The sequence below is a fragment of the Pseudophryne corroboree genome, chromosome 6, assembly GCF_028390025.1.
Source record: "Pseudophryne corroboree isolate aPseCor3 chromosome 6, aPseCor3.hap2, whole genome shotgun sequence".
Lineage (NCBI taxonomy): Eukaryota > Metazoa > Chordata > Amphibia > Anura > Myobatrachidae > Pseudophryne > Pseudophryne corroboree.
In genome coordinates this window covers 833,070,944-833,087,953 of record NC_086449.1, presented here as the reverse complement: position 1 = coordinate 833,087,953, position 17,010 = coordinate 833,070,944, and the positions used below count along the sequence as shown (strand labels likewise).

The window sequence follows — 17,010 nt, the reverse complement described above, 5'->3', positions numbered from 1 at the left end:
TGGGCAGACAGTAAGAGACTGATGCACAACACACGGGTACATGGGCAGACAGTAAGTGACTGATGCACAACGCACGGGTACATGGGCAGACAGTAAGAGACTGATGCACAACGCACGGGTTCATGGGCAGACAGTAAGGGACTGATGCACAACGCACGGGTACATGGGCAGACAGTAAGGGACTGATGCACAACGCACGGGTACATGGGCAGACAGTAAGAGACTGATGCACAACGCACGGGTACATGGGCAGACAGTAAGAGACTGATGCACAACGCACGGGTACATGGGCAGACAGTAAGGGACTGATGCACAACGCACGGGTACATGGGCAGACAGTAAGAGACTGATGCACAACGCACGGGTACATGGGCAGACAGTAAGAGACTGATGCACAACACACGGGTACATGGGCAGACAGTAAGGGACTGATGCACAACGCACGGGTACATGGGCAGACAGTAAGGGACTGATGCACAACGCACGGGTACATGGGCAGACAGTAAGGGACTGATGCACAACGCACGGGTACATGGGCAGACAGTAAGAGACTGATGCACAACGCACGGGTACATGGGCAGACAGTAAGAGACTGATGCACAACGCACGGGTACATGGGCAGACAGTAAGAGACTGATGCACAACGCGCGGGTACATGGGCAGACAGTAAGGGACTGATGCACAACGCACGGGTACATGGGCAGACAGTAAGAGACTGATGCACAACGCACGGGTACATGGGCAGACAGTAAGGGACTGATGCACAACGCACGGGTACATGGGCAGACAGTAAGGGACTGATGCACAACGCACGGGTACATGGGCAGACAGTAAGAGACTGATGCACAACGCACGGGTACATGGGCAGACAGTAAGAGACTGATGCACAACGCACGGGTACATGGGCAGACAGTAAGAGACTGATGCACAACGCGCGGGTACATGGGCAGACAGTAAGAGACTGATGCAGTTCTAACCTGATCGCTGGCTGTGAGAAAACGCAGCCTAGCAATCAGGTCTTAATTAGGCCCAATGCCCGCCTTCCCTTGTGCCCCAGCGCTCGGCGGAGAGGGGAAGAGTCTCAGGACTGTTCGCGCTCGCTGTTGTCAGCGTGTATTTGCACCAAATAATACTTTGCGCTAATGATGCACCAGACGCAATTATGCTGCTGTCACACTCTGTGTATCCCCCATTTGTGCAGCTCGTCCTCCGCCCCTATATGTGCTAATTGTACCACAGGAACATAAACATCGCTAGCACACAGACTCACACTGACTTTCCATGCAAATGACACCAAGGGGTCAGACTGAATAGGACTTCTAGTGGTGTAAAAAGCACGACGCCAGCGTAACAATGAGAGACAAGGAGACTAGTCCGAGAACGAATAAATCTCTACAAGGTCTTTGCAGCAATGACATAAAACCAACACTTCACAGCGTTGAGGAACAATCCTGGCTGTACAAAGAACTATTGTAACAGATATATTCCAACAATATCTTCCTAAATCGCCAGTCTGTATTATATATTATATATAATTATCTATAAACCTGCTGCTATTTCTGGAAGGAACACAGAGAGATAAGCTGCACGTTGCTTATTGTTCTGTACATACACAATGTGTCAGTGATACAATGTAACAAGGGGCGGAGCTACTGCGTCAGCTGCTTACCTTTTATGTCACCTAAATTCCCTGATCCCATGGCGAGTAGCTTTTCCTTCCAGTCCTTAGACAGAAGCTTTTCAATGCTGGGCGTCTCTGCAAGAAGAGAACAGAGAGAAGATGTCTCAGTTATAAGTGGAGCCGGCGTCTCAGGAGGACAGCAGCTGTGAGAGGGGTTAGGAGCTGCCAGGTCGCCTCCTCTTCCTAATGTTCAGTCATATCACTGAGAGTAGAGATTGTCACTACAGTACTGACCGGCCTCATCTTCTACATGAGATTCCTATCATCCACATTTATTATCAGACATTACAGTAGTGACCGGCCTCATCTTCTACATGAGATTCCTACCATCCACATTTATTATCAGACATTACAGTAGTGACCGGCCTCATCTTCTACATGGGATTCCTACCATCCACATTTATTATCAGACATTACAGTAGTGACCGGCCTCATGTTCTACATGAGATTCCTACCATCCACATTTATTATCAGATATTACAGTAGTGACCGGTCTCATGTTCTACATGAGATTCCTACCATCCACATTTATTATCAGACATTACAGTAGTGACCGGCCTCATCTTCTACATGGGATTCCTACCATCCACATTTATTATCAGACATTACAGTACTGACCGGCCTCATCTTCTACATGAGATTCCTACCATCCACATTTATTATCAGACATTACAGTAGTGACCGGCCTCATCTTCTACATGGGATTCCTATCATCCACATTTATTATCAGACATTACAGTACTGACCGGTCTCATCTTCTACATGGGATTCCTACCATCCACATTTATTATCAGACATTACAGTACTGACCGGCCTCATCTTCTACATGGGATTCCTACCATCCACATTTATTATCAGACATTACAGTACTGACCGGTCTCATCTTCTACATGGGATTCCTACCATCCACATTTATTATCAGGCATTACAGTAGTGACCGGTCTCATCTTCTACATGGGATTCCTACCATCCACATTTATTATCAGACATTACAGTAGTGACCGGTCTCATCTTCTACATGGGATTCCTACCATCCACATTTATTATCAGACATTACAGTAGTGACCGGTCTCATCTTCTACATGGGATTCCTACCATCCACATTTATTATCAGACATTACAGTACTGACCGGCCTCACCTTCTACATGGGATCCTACCATCCACATTTATTATCAGACATTACAGTAGTGACCGGCCTCATCTTCTACATGAGATTCCTACCATCCACATTTATTATCAGACATTACAGTAGTGACCGGTCTCATCTTCTACATGGGATTCCTACCATCCACATTTATTATCAGACATTACAGTACTGACCGGCCTCACCTTCTACATGGGATTCCTACCATCCACATTTATTATCAGACATTACAGTACTGACCGGCCTCACCTTCTACATGGGATTCCTACCATCCACATTTATTATCAGACATTACAGTAGTGACCGGTCTCATCTTCTACATGAGATTCCTACCATCCACATTTATTATCAGACATTACAGTAGTGACCGGTCTCATCTTCTACATGAGATTCCTACCATCCACATTTATTATCAGACATTACAGTACTGACCGGCCTCACCTTCTACATGGGATTCCTATCATCCACATTTATTATCAGACATTACAGTAGTGACCGGCCTCATCTTCTACATGAGATTCCTACCATCCACATTAATTATCAGACATTACAGTAGTGACCGGCCTCATCTTCTACATGAGATTCCTACCATCCACATTTATTCTCAGACATTACAGTAGTGACCGGCCTCATCTTCTACATGAGATTCCTACCATCCACATTTATTCTCAGACATTACAGTAGTGACCGGCCTCACCTTCTACATGGGATTCCTATCATCCACATTTATTATCAGACATTACAGTAGTGACCGGCCTCACCTTCTACATTGGATTCCTATCATCCACATTTATTATCAGACATTACAGTACTGACCGGCCTCATCTTCTACATGGGATTCCTATCATCCACATTTATTATCAGACATTACAGTAGTGACCGGCCTCATCTTCTACATGAGATTCCTACCATCCACATTTATTATCAGACATTACAGTACTGACCGGCCACATCTTCTACATGGGATTCTTACCATCCACATTTATTATCAGACATTACAGTAGTGACCGGCCTCATCTTCTACACGGGATTCCTATCATCAACATTTATTATCAGACATTACAGTAGTGACCGGCCTCATCTTCTACATGGGAGTCCTATCATCCACATTTATTATCAGATATTACAGTACTGACCGGTCTCATCTTCTACATGGGATTCCTATCATCCACATTTATTATCAGACATTACAGTACTGATCGGCCTCATCTTCTACATGAGATTCCTACCATCCACATTTATTATCAGACATTACAGTAGTGACCGGCCTCATCTTCTACATGAGATTCCTACCATCCACATTTATTATCAGACATTACAGTAGTGACCGGCCTTATCTTCTACATGAGATTCCTACCATCCACATTTATTATCAGACATTACAGTACTGACCGGCCTCATCTTCTACATGAGATTCCTACCATCCACATTTATTATCAGACATTACAGTACTGACCGGCCTCATCTTCTACATGGGATTCCTATCATCCACATTTATTATCAGACATTACAGTACTGACCGGCCTCATCTTCTACATGAGATTCCTACCATCCACATTTATTATCAGACATTACAGTACTGACCGGCCTCATCTTCTACATGGGATTCCTATCATCCACATTTATTATCAGACATTACAGTACTGACCGGCCTCATCTTCTACATGAGATTCCTACCATCCACATTTATTATCAGACATTACAGTAGTGACCGGCCTCACCTTCTACATGGGATTCCTATCATCCACATTTATTATCAGACATTACAGTACTGACCGGCCTCATCTTCTACATGAGATTCCTATCATCCACATTTATTATCAGACATTACAGTACTGACCGGCCTCATCTTCTACATGAGATTCCTATCATCCACATTTATTATCAGACATTACAGTAGTGACTGGCCTCATCTTCTACATGGGATTCCTACCATCCACATTTATTATCAGACATTACAGTACTGACCGGCCTCATCTTCTACATGGGATTCCTACCATCCACATTTATTATCAGACATTACAGTAGTGACCGGCCTCATCTTCTACATGGGATTCCTATCATCCACATTTATTATCAGACATTACAGTACTGACCGGCCTCACCTTCTACATGGGATTCCTACTATCCACATTTATTATCAGACATTACAGTAGTGACTGGCCTCATCTTCTACATGAGATACCTACCATCCACATTTATTATCAGACATTACAGTACTGACCGGCCTCATCTTCAACATAGGATTCCTACCATCCACATTTATTCTCAGACATTACATTACTGACCGGCCTCATCTTCTGTATGGAATTCCTACCATCCACATTTATTATCAGACATTACAGTACTGACCGGCCTCATCTTCTACATGAGATTCCTGCCATCCACATTTATTATCAGACATTACAGTTGTGACCGGCCTCATCTTCTACATGAGATTCCTACCATCCAAATTTATTATCAGACATTACAGTAGTGACCGGCCTCATCTTCTACATGAGATTCCTACCATCCACATTTATTGTCAGACATTACAGTAGTGACTGGCCTCATCTTCTACATGGGATTCCTACCATCCACATTTATTATCAGACATTACAGTACTGACCGGCCTCATCTTCTACATGGGATTCCTACCATCCACATTTATTATCAGACATTACAGTACTGACCGGCCTCATCTTCTACATGGGATTCCTACCATCCACATTTATTATCAGACATTACAGTACTGACCGGCCTCATCTTCTACATGAGATTCCTACCATCCACATTTATTATCAGACATTACAGTAGTGACCGGCCTCATCTTCTACATGGGATTCCTACCATCCACATTTATTATCAGACATTACAGTACTGACCGGCCTCATCTTCTACATGAGATTCCTACCATCCACATTTATTATCAGATATTACAGAAGTGACTGGCCTCATCTTCTACATGAGATTCCTACCATCCACATTTATTATCAGACATTACAGTAGTGACAGACCTCATCTTCTACATGAGATTCCTACCATCCACATTTATTATCAGACATTACAGTAGTGACTGGCCTCATCTTCTACATGAGATTCCTACCATCCACATTTATTATCAGACATTACAGTACTGACCGGCCTCATCTTCTACATGGGATTCCTACCATCCACATTTATTATCAGACATTACAGTACTGACCGGCCTCATCTTCTACATGAGATTCCTACCATCCACATTTATTATCAGACATTACAGTAGTGACCGGCCTCATCTTCTACATGGGATTCCTACCATCCACATTTATTATCAGACATTACAGTAGTGACCGGCCTCATCTTCTACATGAGATTCCTATCATCCACATTTATTATCAGACATTACAGTACTGACCGGCCTCATCTTCTACATGAGATTCCTACCATCCACATTTATTATCAGACATTACAGTAGTGACTGGCCTCATCTTCTACATGGGATTCCTACCATCCACATTTATTATGAGATATTACAGTACTGACCGGTCTCATCTTCTACATGGGATTCCTACCATCCACATTTATTATTAGACATTACAGTAGTGACCGGCCTCATCTTCTACATGAGATTCCTACCATCCACATTTATTATCAGACATTACAGTAGTGACCGGTCTCATCTTCTACATGAGATTCCTACCATCCACATTTATTATCAGACATTACAGTAGTGACCGGTCTCATCTTCTACATGAGATTCCTATCATCCACATTTATTATCAGACATTACAGCAGTGACCGGCCTCATCTTCTACATGGGATTCCTATCATCCACATTTATTATCAGACATTACAGTACTGACCGGCCTCATCTTCTACATGAGATTCCTATCATCCACATTTATTATCAGACATTACAGTACTGACCGGCCTCATCTTCTACATAAGATTCCTACCATCCACATTTATTATCAGACATTACAGTAGTGACCGGCCTCATCTTCTACATGATATTCCTATCATCCACATTTATTATCAGACATTACAGTACTGACCGGCCTCATCTTCTACATGGGATTCCTATCATCCACATTTATTATCAGACATTACAGTACTGACCGGCCTCATCTTATACATGAGATTCCTATCATCCACATTTATTATCAGACATTACAGCAGTGACCGGCCTCATCTTCTACATGAGATTCCTATCATTCACATTTATTATCAGACATTACAGCAGTGACCGGCCTCATCTTCTACATGAGATTCCTATCATCCACATTTATTATCAGACATTACAGTACTGACCGGCCTCATCTTCTACATGAGATTCCTATCATTCACATTTATTATCAGACATTACAGTACTGACCGGCCTCATCTTCTACATGGGATTCCTATCATCCACATTTATTATCAGACATTACAGTAGTGACCGGACTCATCTTCTACATGAGATTCCTATCATCCACATTTATTATCAGACATTACAGTACTGACCGGCCTCATCTTCCACATAAGATTCCTATCATCCACATTTATTATCAGACATTACAGTACTGACCGGCCTCATCTTCTACATGGGATTCCTACCATCCACATTTATTATCAGACATTATAGTAGTGACCGGTCTCATCTTCTACATGGGATTCCTACCATCCACATTTATTATCAGACATTACAGTACTGACCGGCCTCATCTTCTACATGGGATTCCTACCATCCACATTTATTATCAGACATTATAGTAGTGACCGGTCTCATCTTCTACATGGGATTCCTACCATCCACATTTATTATCAGACATTACAGTACTGACCGGCCTCATCTTCTACATGGGATTCCTACCATCCACATTTATTATCAGACATTACAGTAGTGACCGGCCTCATCTTCTACATGAGATTCCTATCATCCACATTTATTATCAGACATTACAGTACTGACCGGCCTCATCTTCTACATGAGATTCCTACCATCCACATTTATTATCAGACATTACAGTAGTGACTGGCCTCATCTTCTACATGGGATTCCTACCATCCACATTTATTATGAGATATTACAGTACTGACCGGTCTCATCTTCTACATGGGATTCCTACCATCCACATTTATTATTAGACATTACAGTAGTGACCGGCCTCATCTTCTACATGAGATTCCTACCATCCACATTTATTATCAGACATTACAGTAGTGACCGGTCTCATCTTCTACATGAGATTCCTACCATCCACATTTATTATCAGACATTACAGTAGTGACCGGTCTCATCTTCTACATGAGATTCCTATCATCCACATTTATTATCAGACATTACAGCAGTGACCGGCCTCATCTTCTACATGGGATTCCTATCATCCACATTTATTATCAGACATTACAGTAGTGACCGGACTCATCTTCTACATGAGATTCCTATCATCCACATTTATTATCAGACATTACAGTACTGACCGGCCTCATCTTCCACATAAGATTCCTATCATCCACATTTATTATCAGACATTACAGTACTGACCGGCCTCATCTTCTACATGGGATTCCTACCATCCACATTTATTATCAGACATTATAGTAGTGACCGGTCTCATCTTCTACATGGGATTCCTACCATCCACATTTATTATCAGACATTACAGTACTGACCGGCCTCATCTTCTACATGGGATTCCTACCATCCACATTTATTATCAGACATTATAGTAGTGACCGGTCTCATCTTCTACATGGGATTCCTACCATCCACATTTATTATCAGACATTACAGTACTGACCGGCCTCATCTTCTACATGAGATTCCTACCATCCACATTTATTATCAGACATTACAGTAGTGGCCGGCCTCATCTTCTACATGAGATTCCTACCATCCACATTTATTATCAGACATTACAGTAGTGACCGGCCTCATCTTCTACATGAGATTCCTATCATCCACATTTATTATCAGACATTACAGTAGTGACCGGCCTTATCTTCGACATAAGATTCCTATCATCCACATTTATTATCAGACATTACAGTACTGACCGGTCTCATCTTCTGCACGGGATTCTTACCATCCACTAGAGATGAGCCCCGGAAATTTTTCGGGTTTTGTGTTTTGGTTTTGGGTTCGGTTCCGCGGCCGTGTTTTGGGTTCGACCGCGTTTTGGCAAAACCTCACCGAATTTTTTTTGTCGGATTCGGGTGTGTTTTGGATTCGGGTGTTTTTTTCAAAAAACACTAAAAAACAGCTTAAATCATAGAATTTGGGGGTCATTTTGATCCCAAAGTATTATTAACCTCAAAAACCATAATTTACACTCATTTTCAGTCTATTCTGAATACCTCACACCTCACAATATTATTTTTAGTCCTAAAATTTGCACCGAGGTCGCTGTGTGAGTAAGATAAGCGACCCTAGTGGCCGACACAAACACCGGGCCCATCTAGGAGTGGCACTGCAGTGTCACGCAGGATGTCCCTTCCAAAAAACCCTCCCCAAACAGCACATGACGCAAAGAAAAAAAGAGGCGCAATGTGGTAGCTGACTGTGTGAGTAAGATTAGCGACCCTAGTGGCCGACACAAACACCGGGCCCATCTAGGAGTGGCACTGCAGTGTCACGCAGGATGTCCCTTCCAAAAAACCCTCCCCAAACAGCACATGACGCAAAGAAAAAAAGAGGCGCAATGAGGTAGCTGACTGTGTGAGTAAGATTAGCGACCCTAGTGGCCGACACAAACACCGGGCCCATCTAGGAGTGGCACTGCAGTGTCACGCAGGATGTCCCTTCCAAAAAACCCTCCCCAATCAGCACATGATGCAAAGAAAAAGAAAAGAAAAAAGAGGTGCAAGATGGAATTGTCCTTGGGCCCTCCCACCCACCCTTATGTTGTATAAACAAAACAGGACATGCACACTTTAACCAACCCATCATTTCAGTGACAGGGTCTGCCACACGACTGTGACTGATATGACGGGTTGGTTTGGACCCCCCCAAAAAAAGAAGCAATTAATCTCTCCTTGCACAAACTGGCTCTACAGAGGCAAGATGTCCACCTCATCTTCACCCTCCGATATATCACCGTGTACATCCCCCTCCTCACAGATTATCAATTCGTCCCCACTGGAATCCACCATCTCAGCTCCCTGTGTACTTTGTGGAGGCAATTGCTGCTGGTCAATGTCTCCGCGGAGGAATTGATTATAATTCATTTTAATGAACATCATCTTCTCCACATTTTCTGGATGTAACCTCGTACGCCGATTGCTGACAAGGTGAGCGGCGGCACTAAACACTCTTTCGGAGTACACACTTGTGGGAGGGCAACTTAGGTAGAATAAAGCTAGTTTGTGCAAGGGCCTCCAAATTGCCTCTTTTTCCTGCCAGTATAAGTACGGACTGTGTGACGTGCCTACTTGGATGCGGTCACTCATATAATCCTCCACCATTCTATCAATGTTGAGAGAATCATATGCAGTGACAGTAGACGACATGTCCATAATCGTTGTCAGGTCCTTCAGTCCGGACCAGATGTCAGCATCAGCAGTCGCTCCAGACTGCCCTGCATCACCGCCAGCGGGTGGGCTCGGAATTCTGAGCCTTTTCCTCGCACCCCCAGTTGCGGGAGAATGTGAAGGAGGAGATGTTGACAGGTCGCGTTCCGCTTGACTTGACAATTTTGTCACCAGCAGGTCTTTCAACCCCAGCAGACCTGTGTCTGCCGGAAAGAGAGATCCAAGGTAGGCTTTAAATCTAGGATCGAGCACGGTGGCCAAAATGTAGTGCTCTGATTTCAACAGATTGACCACCCGTGAATCCTTGTTAAGCGAATTAAGGGCTGCATCCACAAGTCCCACATGCCTAGCGGAATCGCTCCGTGTTAGCTCCTCCTTCAATGCCTCCAGCTTCTTCTGCAAAAGCCTGATGAGGGGAATGACCTGACTCAGGCTGGCAGTGTCTGAACTGACTTCACGTGTGGCAAGTTCAAAGGGCATCAGAACCTTGCACAACGTTGAAATCATTCTCCACTGCACTTGAGACAGGTGCATTCCACCTACTATATCGTGCTCAATTGTATAGGCTTGAATGGCCTTTTGCTGCTCCTCCAACCTCTGAAGCATATAGAGGGTTGAATTCCACCTCGTTACCACTTCTTGCTTCAGATGATGGCAGGGCAGGTTCAGTAGTTTTTGGTGGTGCTCCAGTTTTCTGTACGTGGTGCCTGTACGCCGAAAGTGTCCCGCAATTCTTCTGGCCACCGACAGCATCTCTTGCACGCCCCTGTCGTTTTTAAAAAAATTCTGCACCACCAAATTCAAGGTATGTGCAAAACATGGGACGTGCTGGAATTGGCCCAGATTTAATGCACACACAATATTGCTGGCGTTGTCCGATGCCACAAATCCACAGGAGAGTCCAATTGGGGTAAGCCATTCCGCGATGATCTTCCTCAGTTGCCGTAAGAGGTTTTCAGCTGTGTGCGTATTCTGGAAAGCGGTGATACAAAGCGTAGCCTGCCTAGGAAAGAGTTGGCGTTTGCGAGATGCTGCTACTGGTGCCGCCGCTGCTGTTCTTGCGGCGGGAGTCCATACATCTACCCAGTGGGCTGTCACAGTCATATAGTCCTGACCCTGCCCTGCTCCACTTGTCCACATGTCCGTGGTTAAGTGGACATTGGGTACAGCTGCATTTTTTAGGACACTGGTGACTCTTTTTCTGAGGTCTGTGTACATTTTCGGTATCGCCTGCCTAGAGAAATGGAACCTAGATGGTATTTGGTACCGGGGACACAGTACCTCCAACAAGTCTCTAGTTGGCTCTGCAGTAATGATGGATACCGGAACCACGTTTCTCACCACCCAGGATGCCAAGGCCTCAGTTATCCGCTTTGCAGTAGGATGACTGCTGTGATATTTCATCTTCCTCGCAAAGGACTGTTGAACAGTCAATTGCTTACTGGAAGTAGTACAAGTGGGCTTACGACTTCCCCTCTGGGATGACCATCGACTCCCAGCGGCAACAACAGCAGCGCCAGCAGCAGTAGGCGTTACACGCAAGGATGCATCGGAGGAATCCCAGGCAGGAGAGGACTCGTCAGAATTGCCAGTGACATGGCCTGCAGGACTATTGGCATTCCTGGGGAAGGAGGAAATTGACACTGAGGGAGTTGGTGGGGTGGTTTGCGTGAGCTTGGTTACAAGAGGAAGGGATTTACTGGTCAGTGGACTGCTTCCGCTGTCACCCAAAGTTTTTGAACTTGTCACTGACTTATTATGAATGCGCTGCAGGTGACGTATAAGGGAGGATGTTCCGAGGTGGTTAACGTCCTTACCCCTACTTATTACAGCTTGACAAAGGGAACACACGGCTTGACACCTGTTGTCCGCATTTCTGGTGAAATACCTCCACACCGAAGAGCTGATTTTTTTGGTATTTTCACCTGGCATGTCAACGGCCATATTCCTCCCACGGACAACAGGTGTCTCCCCGGGTGCCTGACTTAAACAAACCACCTCACCATCAGAATCCTCCTGGTCAATTTCCTCCCCAGCGCCAGCAACACCCATATCCTCCTCATCCTGGTGTACTTCAACACTGACATCTTCAATCTGACTATCAGGAACTGGACTGCGGGTGCTCCTTCCAGCACTTGCAGGGGGCATGCAAATAGTGGAAGGCGCATGCTCTTCACGTCCAGTGTTGGGAAGGTCAGGCATCGCAAACGACACAATTGGACTCTCCTTGTGGATTTGGGATTTCAAAGAACGCACAGTTCTTTGCGGTGCTTTTGCCAGCTTGAGTCTTTTCAGTTTTCTAGCGAGAGGCTGAGTGCTTCCATCCTCATGTGAAGCTGAACCACTAGCCATGAACATAGGCCAGGGCCTCAGCCGTTCCTTGCCACTCCGTGTGGTAAATGGCATATTGGCAAGTTTACGCTTCTCCTCCGACAATTTTATTTTAGGTTTTGGAGTCCTTTTTTTTCTGATATTTGGTGTTTTGGATTTGACATGCTCTGTACTATGACATTGGGCATCGGCCTTGGCAGACGACGTTGCTGGCATTTCATCGTCTCGGCCATGACTAGTGGCAGCAGCTTCAGCACGAGGTGGAAGTGGATCTTGATCTTTCCCTAATTTTGGAACCTCAACTTTTTTGTTCTCCATATTTTATAGGCAGAACTAAAAGGCACCTCAGGTAAACAATGGAGATGGATGGATTGGATACTAGTATACAATTATGGACGGACTGCCACGGTTAGGTGGTATAAAAAAACCACGGTTAGGTGGTATATATTATAATAATAATACAATTATGGATGGACGGACTGCCTGCCGACTGCCGACACAGAGGTAGCCACAGCCGTGAACTACCGCACTGTACACTGGTTGATAAAGAGATAGTAGTATACTCGTAACAACTAGTATGACACTATGACGACGGTATAAAGAATGAAAAAAAAACCACGGTTAGGTGGTATATATTATAATAATAATACAATTATGGATGGACGGACTGCCTGCCGACTGCCGACACAGAGGTAGCCACAGCCGTGAACTACCGCACTGTACACTGGTTGATAAAGAGATAGTAGTATACTCGTAACAACTAGTATGACACTATGACGACGGTATAAAGAATGAAAAAAAAACCACGGTTAGGTGGTATATATTATAATAATAATACAATTATGGATGGACGGACTGCCTGCCGACTGCCGACACAGAGGTAGCCACAGCCGTGAACTACCGCACTGTACACTGGTTGATAAAGAGATAGTAGTATACTCGTAACAACTAGTATGACACTATGACGACGGTATAAAGAATGAAAAAAAAACCACGGTTAGGTGGTATATATTATAATAATAATACAATTATGGATGGACGGACTGCCTGCCGACTGCCGACACAGAGGTAGCCACAGCCGTGAACTACCGCACTGTACACTGGTTGATAAAGAGATAGTAGTATACTCGTAACAACTAGTATGACACTATGACGGTATAAAGAATGAAAAAAAAACCACGGTTAGGTGGTATATATTATAATAATAATACAATTATGGATGGACGGACTGCCTGCCGACTGCCGACACAGAGGTAGCCACAGCCGTGAACTACCGCACTGTACACTGGTTGATAAAGAGATAGTAGTATACTCGTAACAACTAGTATGACACTATGACGACGGTATAAAGAAAGAAAAAAAAATACCACGGTTAGGTGGTATATATTGTAATACAATTATGGATGGACGGACTGCCTGCCGAGTTCCGACTGCCGACACAGAGGTAGCCACAGCCGTGAACTACCGCACTGTACTGTGTCTGCTGCTAATATAGACTGGTTGATAAAGAGATAGTATACAATACATACAACAATATACTACTATACTGGTGGTCAGGCACTGGTCACCACTAGTCACACTGGCAGTGGCACTCCTGCAGCAAAAGTGTGCACTGTTTAATTTTAAATTAATATAATATTATGTACTCCTGGGGGCTCCTGCTATAACAACCTGCAGTGCTCCCCAGTCTCCCCCACAATTATTATAAGCTTTGCCTTTTATACATTGATGTGCAGCACACTGGGCTGAGCTGAGTGCACACAGACTGAGTCACACTGTGTGACTGGCTGCTGCTGTGTATCGTTTTTTTTCAGGCAGAGAACGGATATAGCAGAGAACGGATATATTATATTAAAATAAATAAAAGTTAACTAACAACAACTGCACTGGTCACTGTGGTAAACTCTGTCTGACTCTGCACAATCTCTCTCTCTCTTCTAATCTAATTTCTAATGGAGAGGACGCCAGCCACGTCCTCTCCCTATCAATCTCAATGCACGTGTGAAAATGGCGGCGACGCGCGGCTCCTTATATAGAATCCGAGTCTCGCGAGAATCCGACAGCGTCATGATGACGTTCGGGCGCGCTCGGGTTAACCGAGCAAGGCGGGAGGATCCGAGTCTGCTCGGACCCGTGAAAAAACCATGAAGTTCGTGCGGGTTCGGTTTCAGAGAAACCGAACCCGCTCATCTCTACCATCCACATTTATTATCAGACATTACAGTGGTGGCCGGCCTCATCTTCTACATGAGATTCCTACCATCCACATTTGTTATCAGACATTACAGTACTGACCGGCCTCATCTTCCACATAAGATTCCTCTCATCCACATTTATTATCAGACATTACAGTACTGAACGGCCTCATCTTCTACATGGGATTCCTATCATCCACATTTATTATCAGACATTACAGTACTGACCGGCCTCATCTTCTACATGAGATTCCTACCATCCACATTTATTATCAGACATTACAGTAGTGACTGGCCTCATCTTCTACATGGGATTCCTACCATCCACATTTATTATGAGATATTACAGTACTGACCGGCCTCATCTTCTACATGGGATTCCTACCATCCACATTTATTATTAGACATTACAGTAGTGACCGGCCTCATCTTCTACATGAGATTCCTACCATCCACATTTATTATCAGACATTACAGTAGTGACCGGCCTCATCTTCTACATGAGATTCCTACCATCCACATTTATTATCAGACATTACAGTAGTGACCGGTCTCATCTTCTACATGAGATTCCTATCATCCACAATTATTATCAGACATTACAGCAGTGACCGGCCTCATCTTCTACATGGGATTCCTATCATCCACATTTATTATCAGACATTACAGTACTGACCGGCCTCATCTTCTACATGAGATTCCTATCATCCACATTTATTATCAGACATTACAGTAGTGACCGGCCTCATCGTCTACATGGGATTCCTATCATCCACATTTATTATCAGACATTACATTACTGACCGGCCTCATCTTCTACATGAGATTCCTACCATCCACATTTATTATCAGACATTACAGCACTGACCGGCCTCATCTTCCACATAAGATTCCTATCATCCACATTTATTATCAGACATTACAGTACTGACCGGCCTCATCTTCTACATGGGATTCCTACCATCCACATTTATTATCAGACATTATAATAGTGACCGGTCTCATCTTCTACATGGGATTCCTACCATCCACATTTATTATCAGACATTACAGTAGTGGCCGGCCTCATCTTCTACATGAGATTCCTACCATCCACATTTGTTATCAGACATTACAGTACTGACCGGCCTCATCTTCCACATAAGATTCCTATCATCCACATTTATTATCAGACATTACAGTAGTGACCAGCCTCATCTTCTACATGAGATTCCTACCATCCACATTTATTATCAGACATTACAGTAGTGACCGGCCTCATCTTCTACATGAGATTCCTACCATCCACATTTATTATCAGACATTACAGTAGTGACCGGCCTCATCTTCTACATGAGATTCCTACCATCCACATTTATTATCAGACATTACAGTACTGACCGGCCTCATCTTCTACATGAGATTCCTATCATCCACATTTATTATCAGACATTACAGTAGTGACCGGTCTCATCTTCTACATGGGATTCCTACTATCCACATTTATTATCAGACATTACAGCACTGACCGGCCTCATCTTCTACATGAGATTCTTACCATCCACATTTATTATCAGACATTACAGTACTGACCGGCCTCATCTTCTACATGAGATTCCTACCATCCACATTTATTATCAGACATTACAGTAGTGACCGGCCTCATCTTCTACATGAGATTCCTATCATCCACATTTATTATCAGACATTATAGTACTGACCGGCCTCATCTTCTACATGGGATTCCTATCATCCACATATATTATCAGACATTACAGTAGTGACCGGCCTCATCTTCTACATGAGATTCCTATCATCCACATTTATTATCAGACATTACAGTACTGACCGGCCTCATCTTCTACATGGGATTCCTATCATCCACATTTATTATCAGACATTACAGTAGTGACCGGTCTCATCTTATACATGGGATTCCTACCATCCACATTTATTATCAGACATTACAGTACTGACCGGCCTCATCTTCTACATGAGATTCCTATCATCCACAATTATTATCAGACATTACAGTACTGACCGGCCTCATCTTCTACATGAGATTCCTATCGTCCACATTTATTATCAGACATTACAGTACTGACCGGCCTCATCTTCTTTATGAGATTCCTATCATCCACATTTTTTTTTCCTCCAAAATAAATTTTTATTTATTAAGCACTGCAATTGTCAACATCTTTTTACA

The 17,010-nt window shown here is 43.9% G+C and overlaps 1 protein-coding gene across 12 annotated transcripts in view; it reads right to left on the bottom strand.

Annotated features, from left to right (window-relative positions):
* The window catches only part of SOX5 (SRY-box transcription factor 5), a 496,029-nt gene that overhangs the window by 168,744 nt on the left and 310,275 nt on the right, over nt 1-17,010 (bottom strand). For 10 of the 12 annotated variants that reach the window (XM_063929373.1, XM_063929372.1, XM_063929369.1 and 7 more), the window contains one exon: nt 1,670-1,756. The exons of the other annotated variants lie outside the window; for them this stretch is intronic. In XM_063929373.1, the coding sequence (XP_063785443.1) occupies nt 1,670-1,756 (87 nt within the window). The remainder of the gene's footprint in view (nt 1-1,669; nt 1,757-17,010) is intronic. 12 annotated transcript variants of the gene reach the window in all.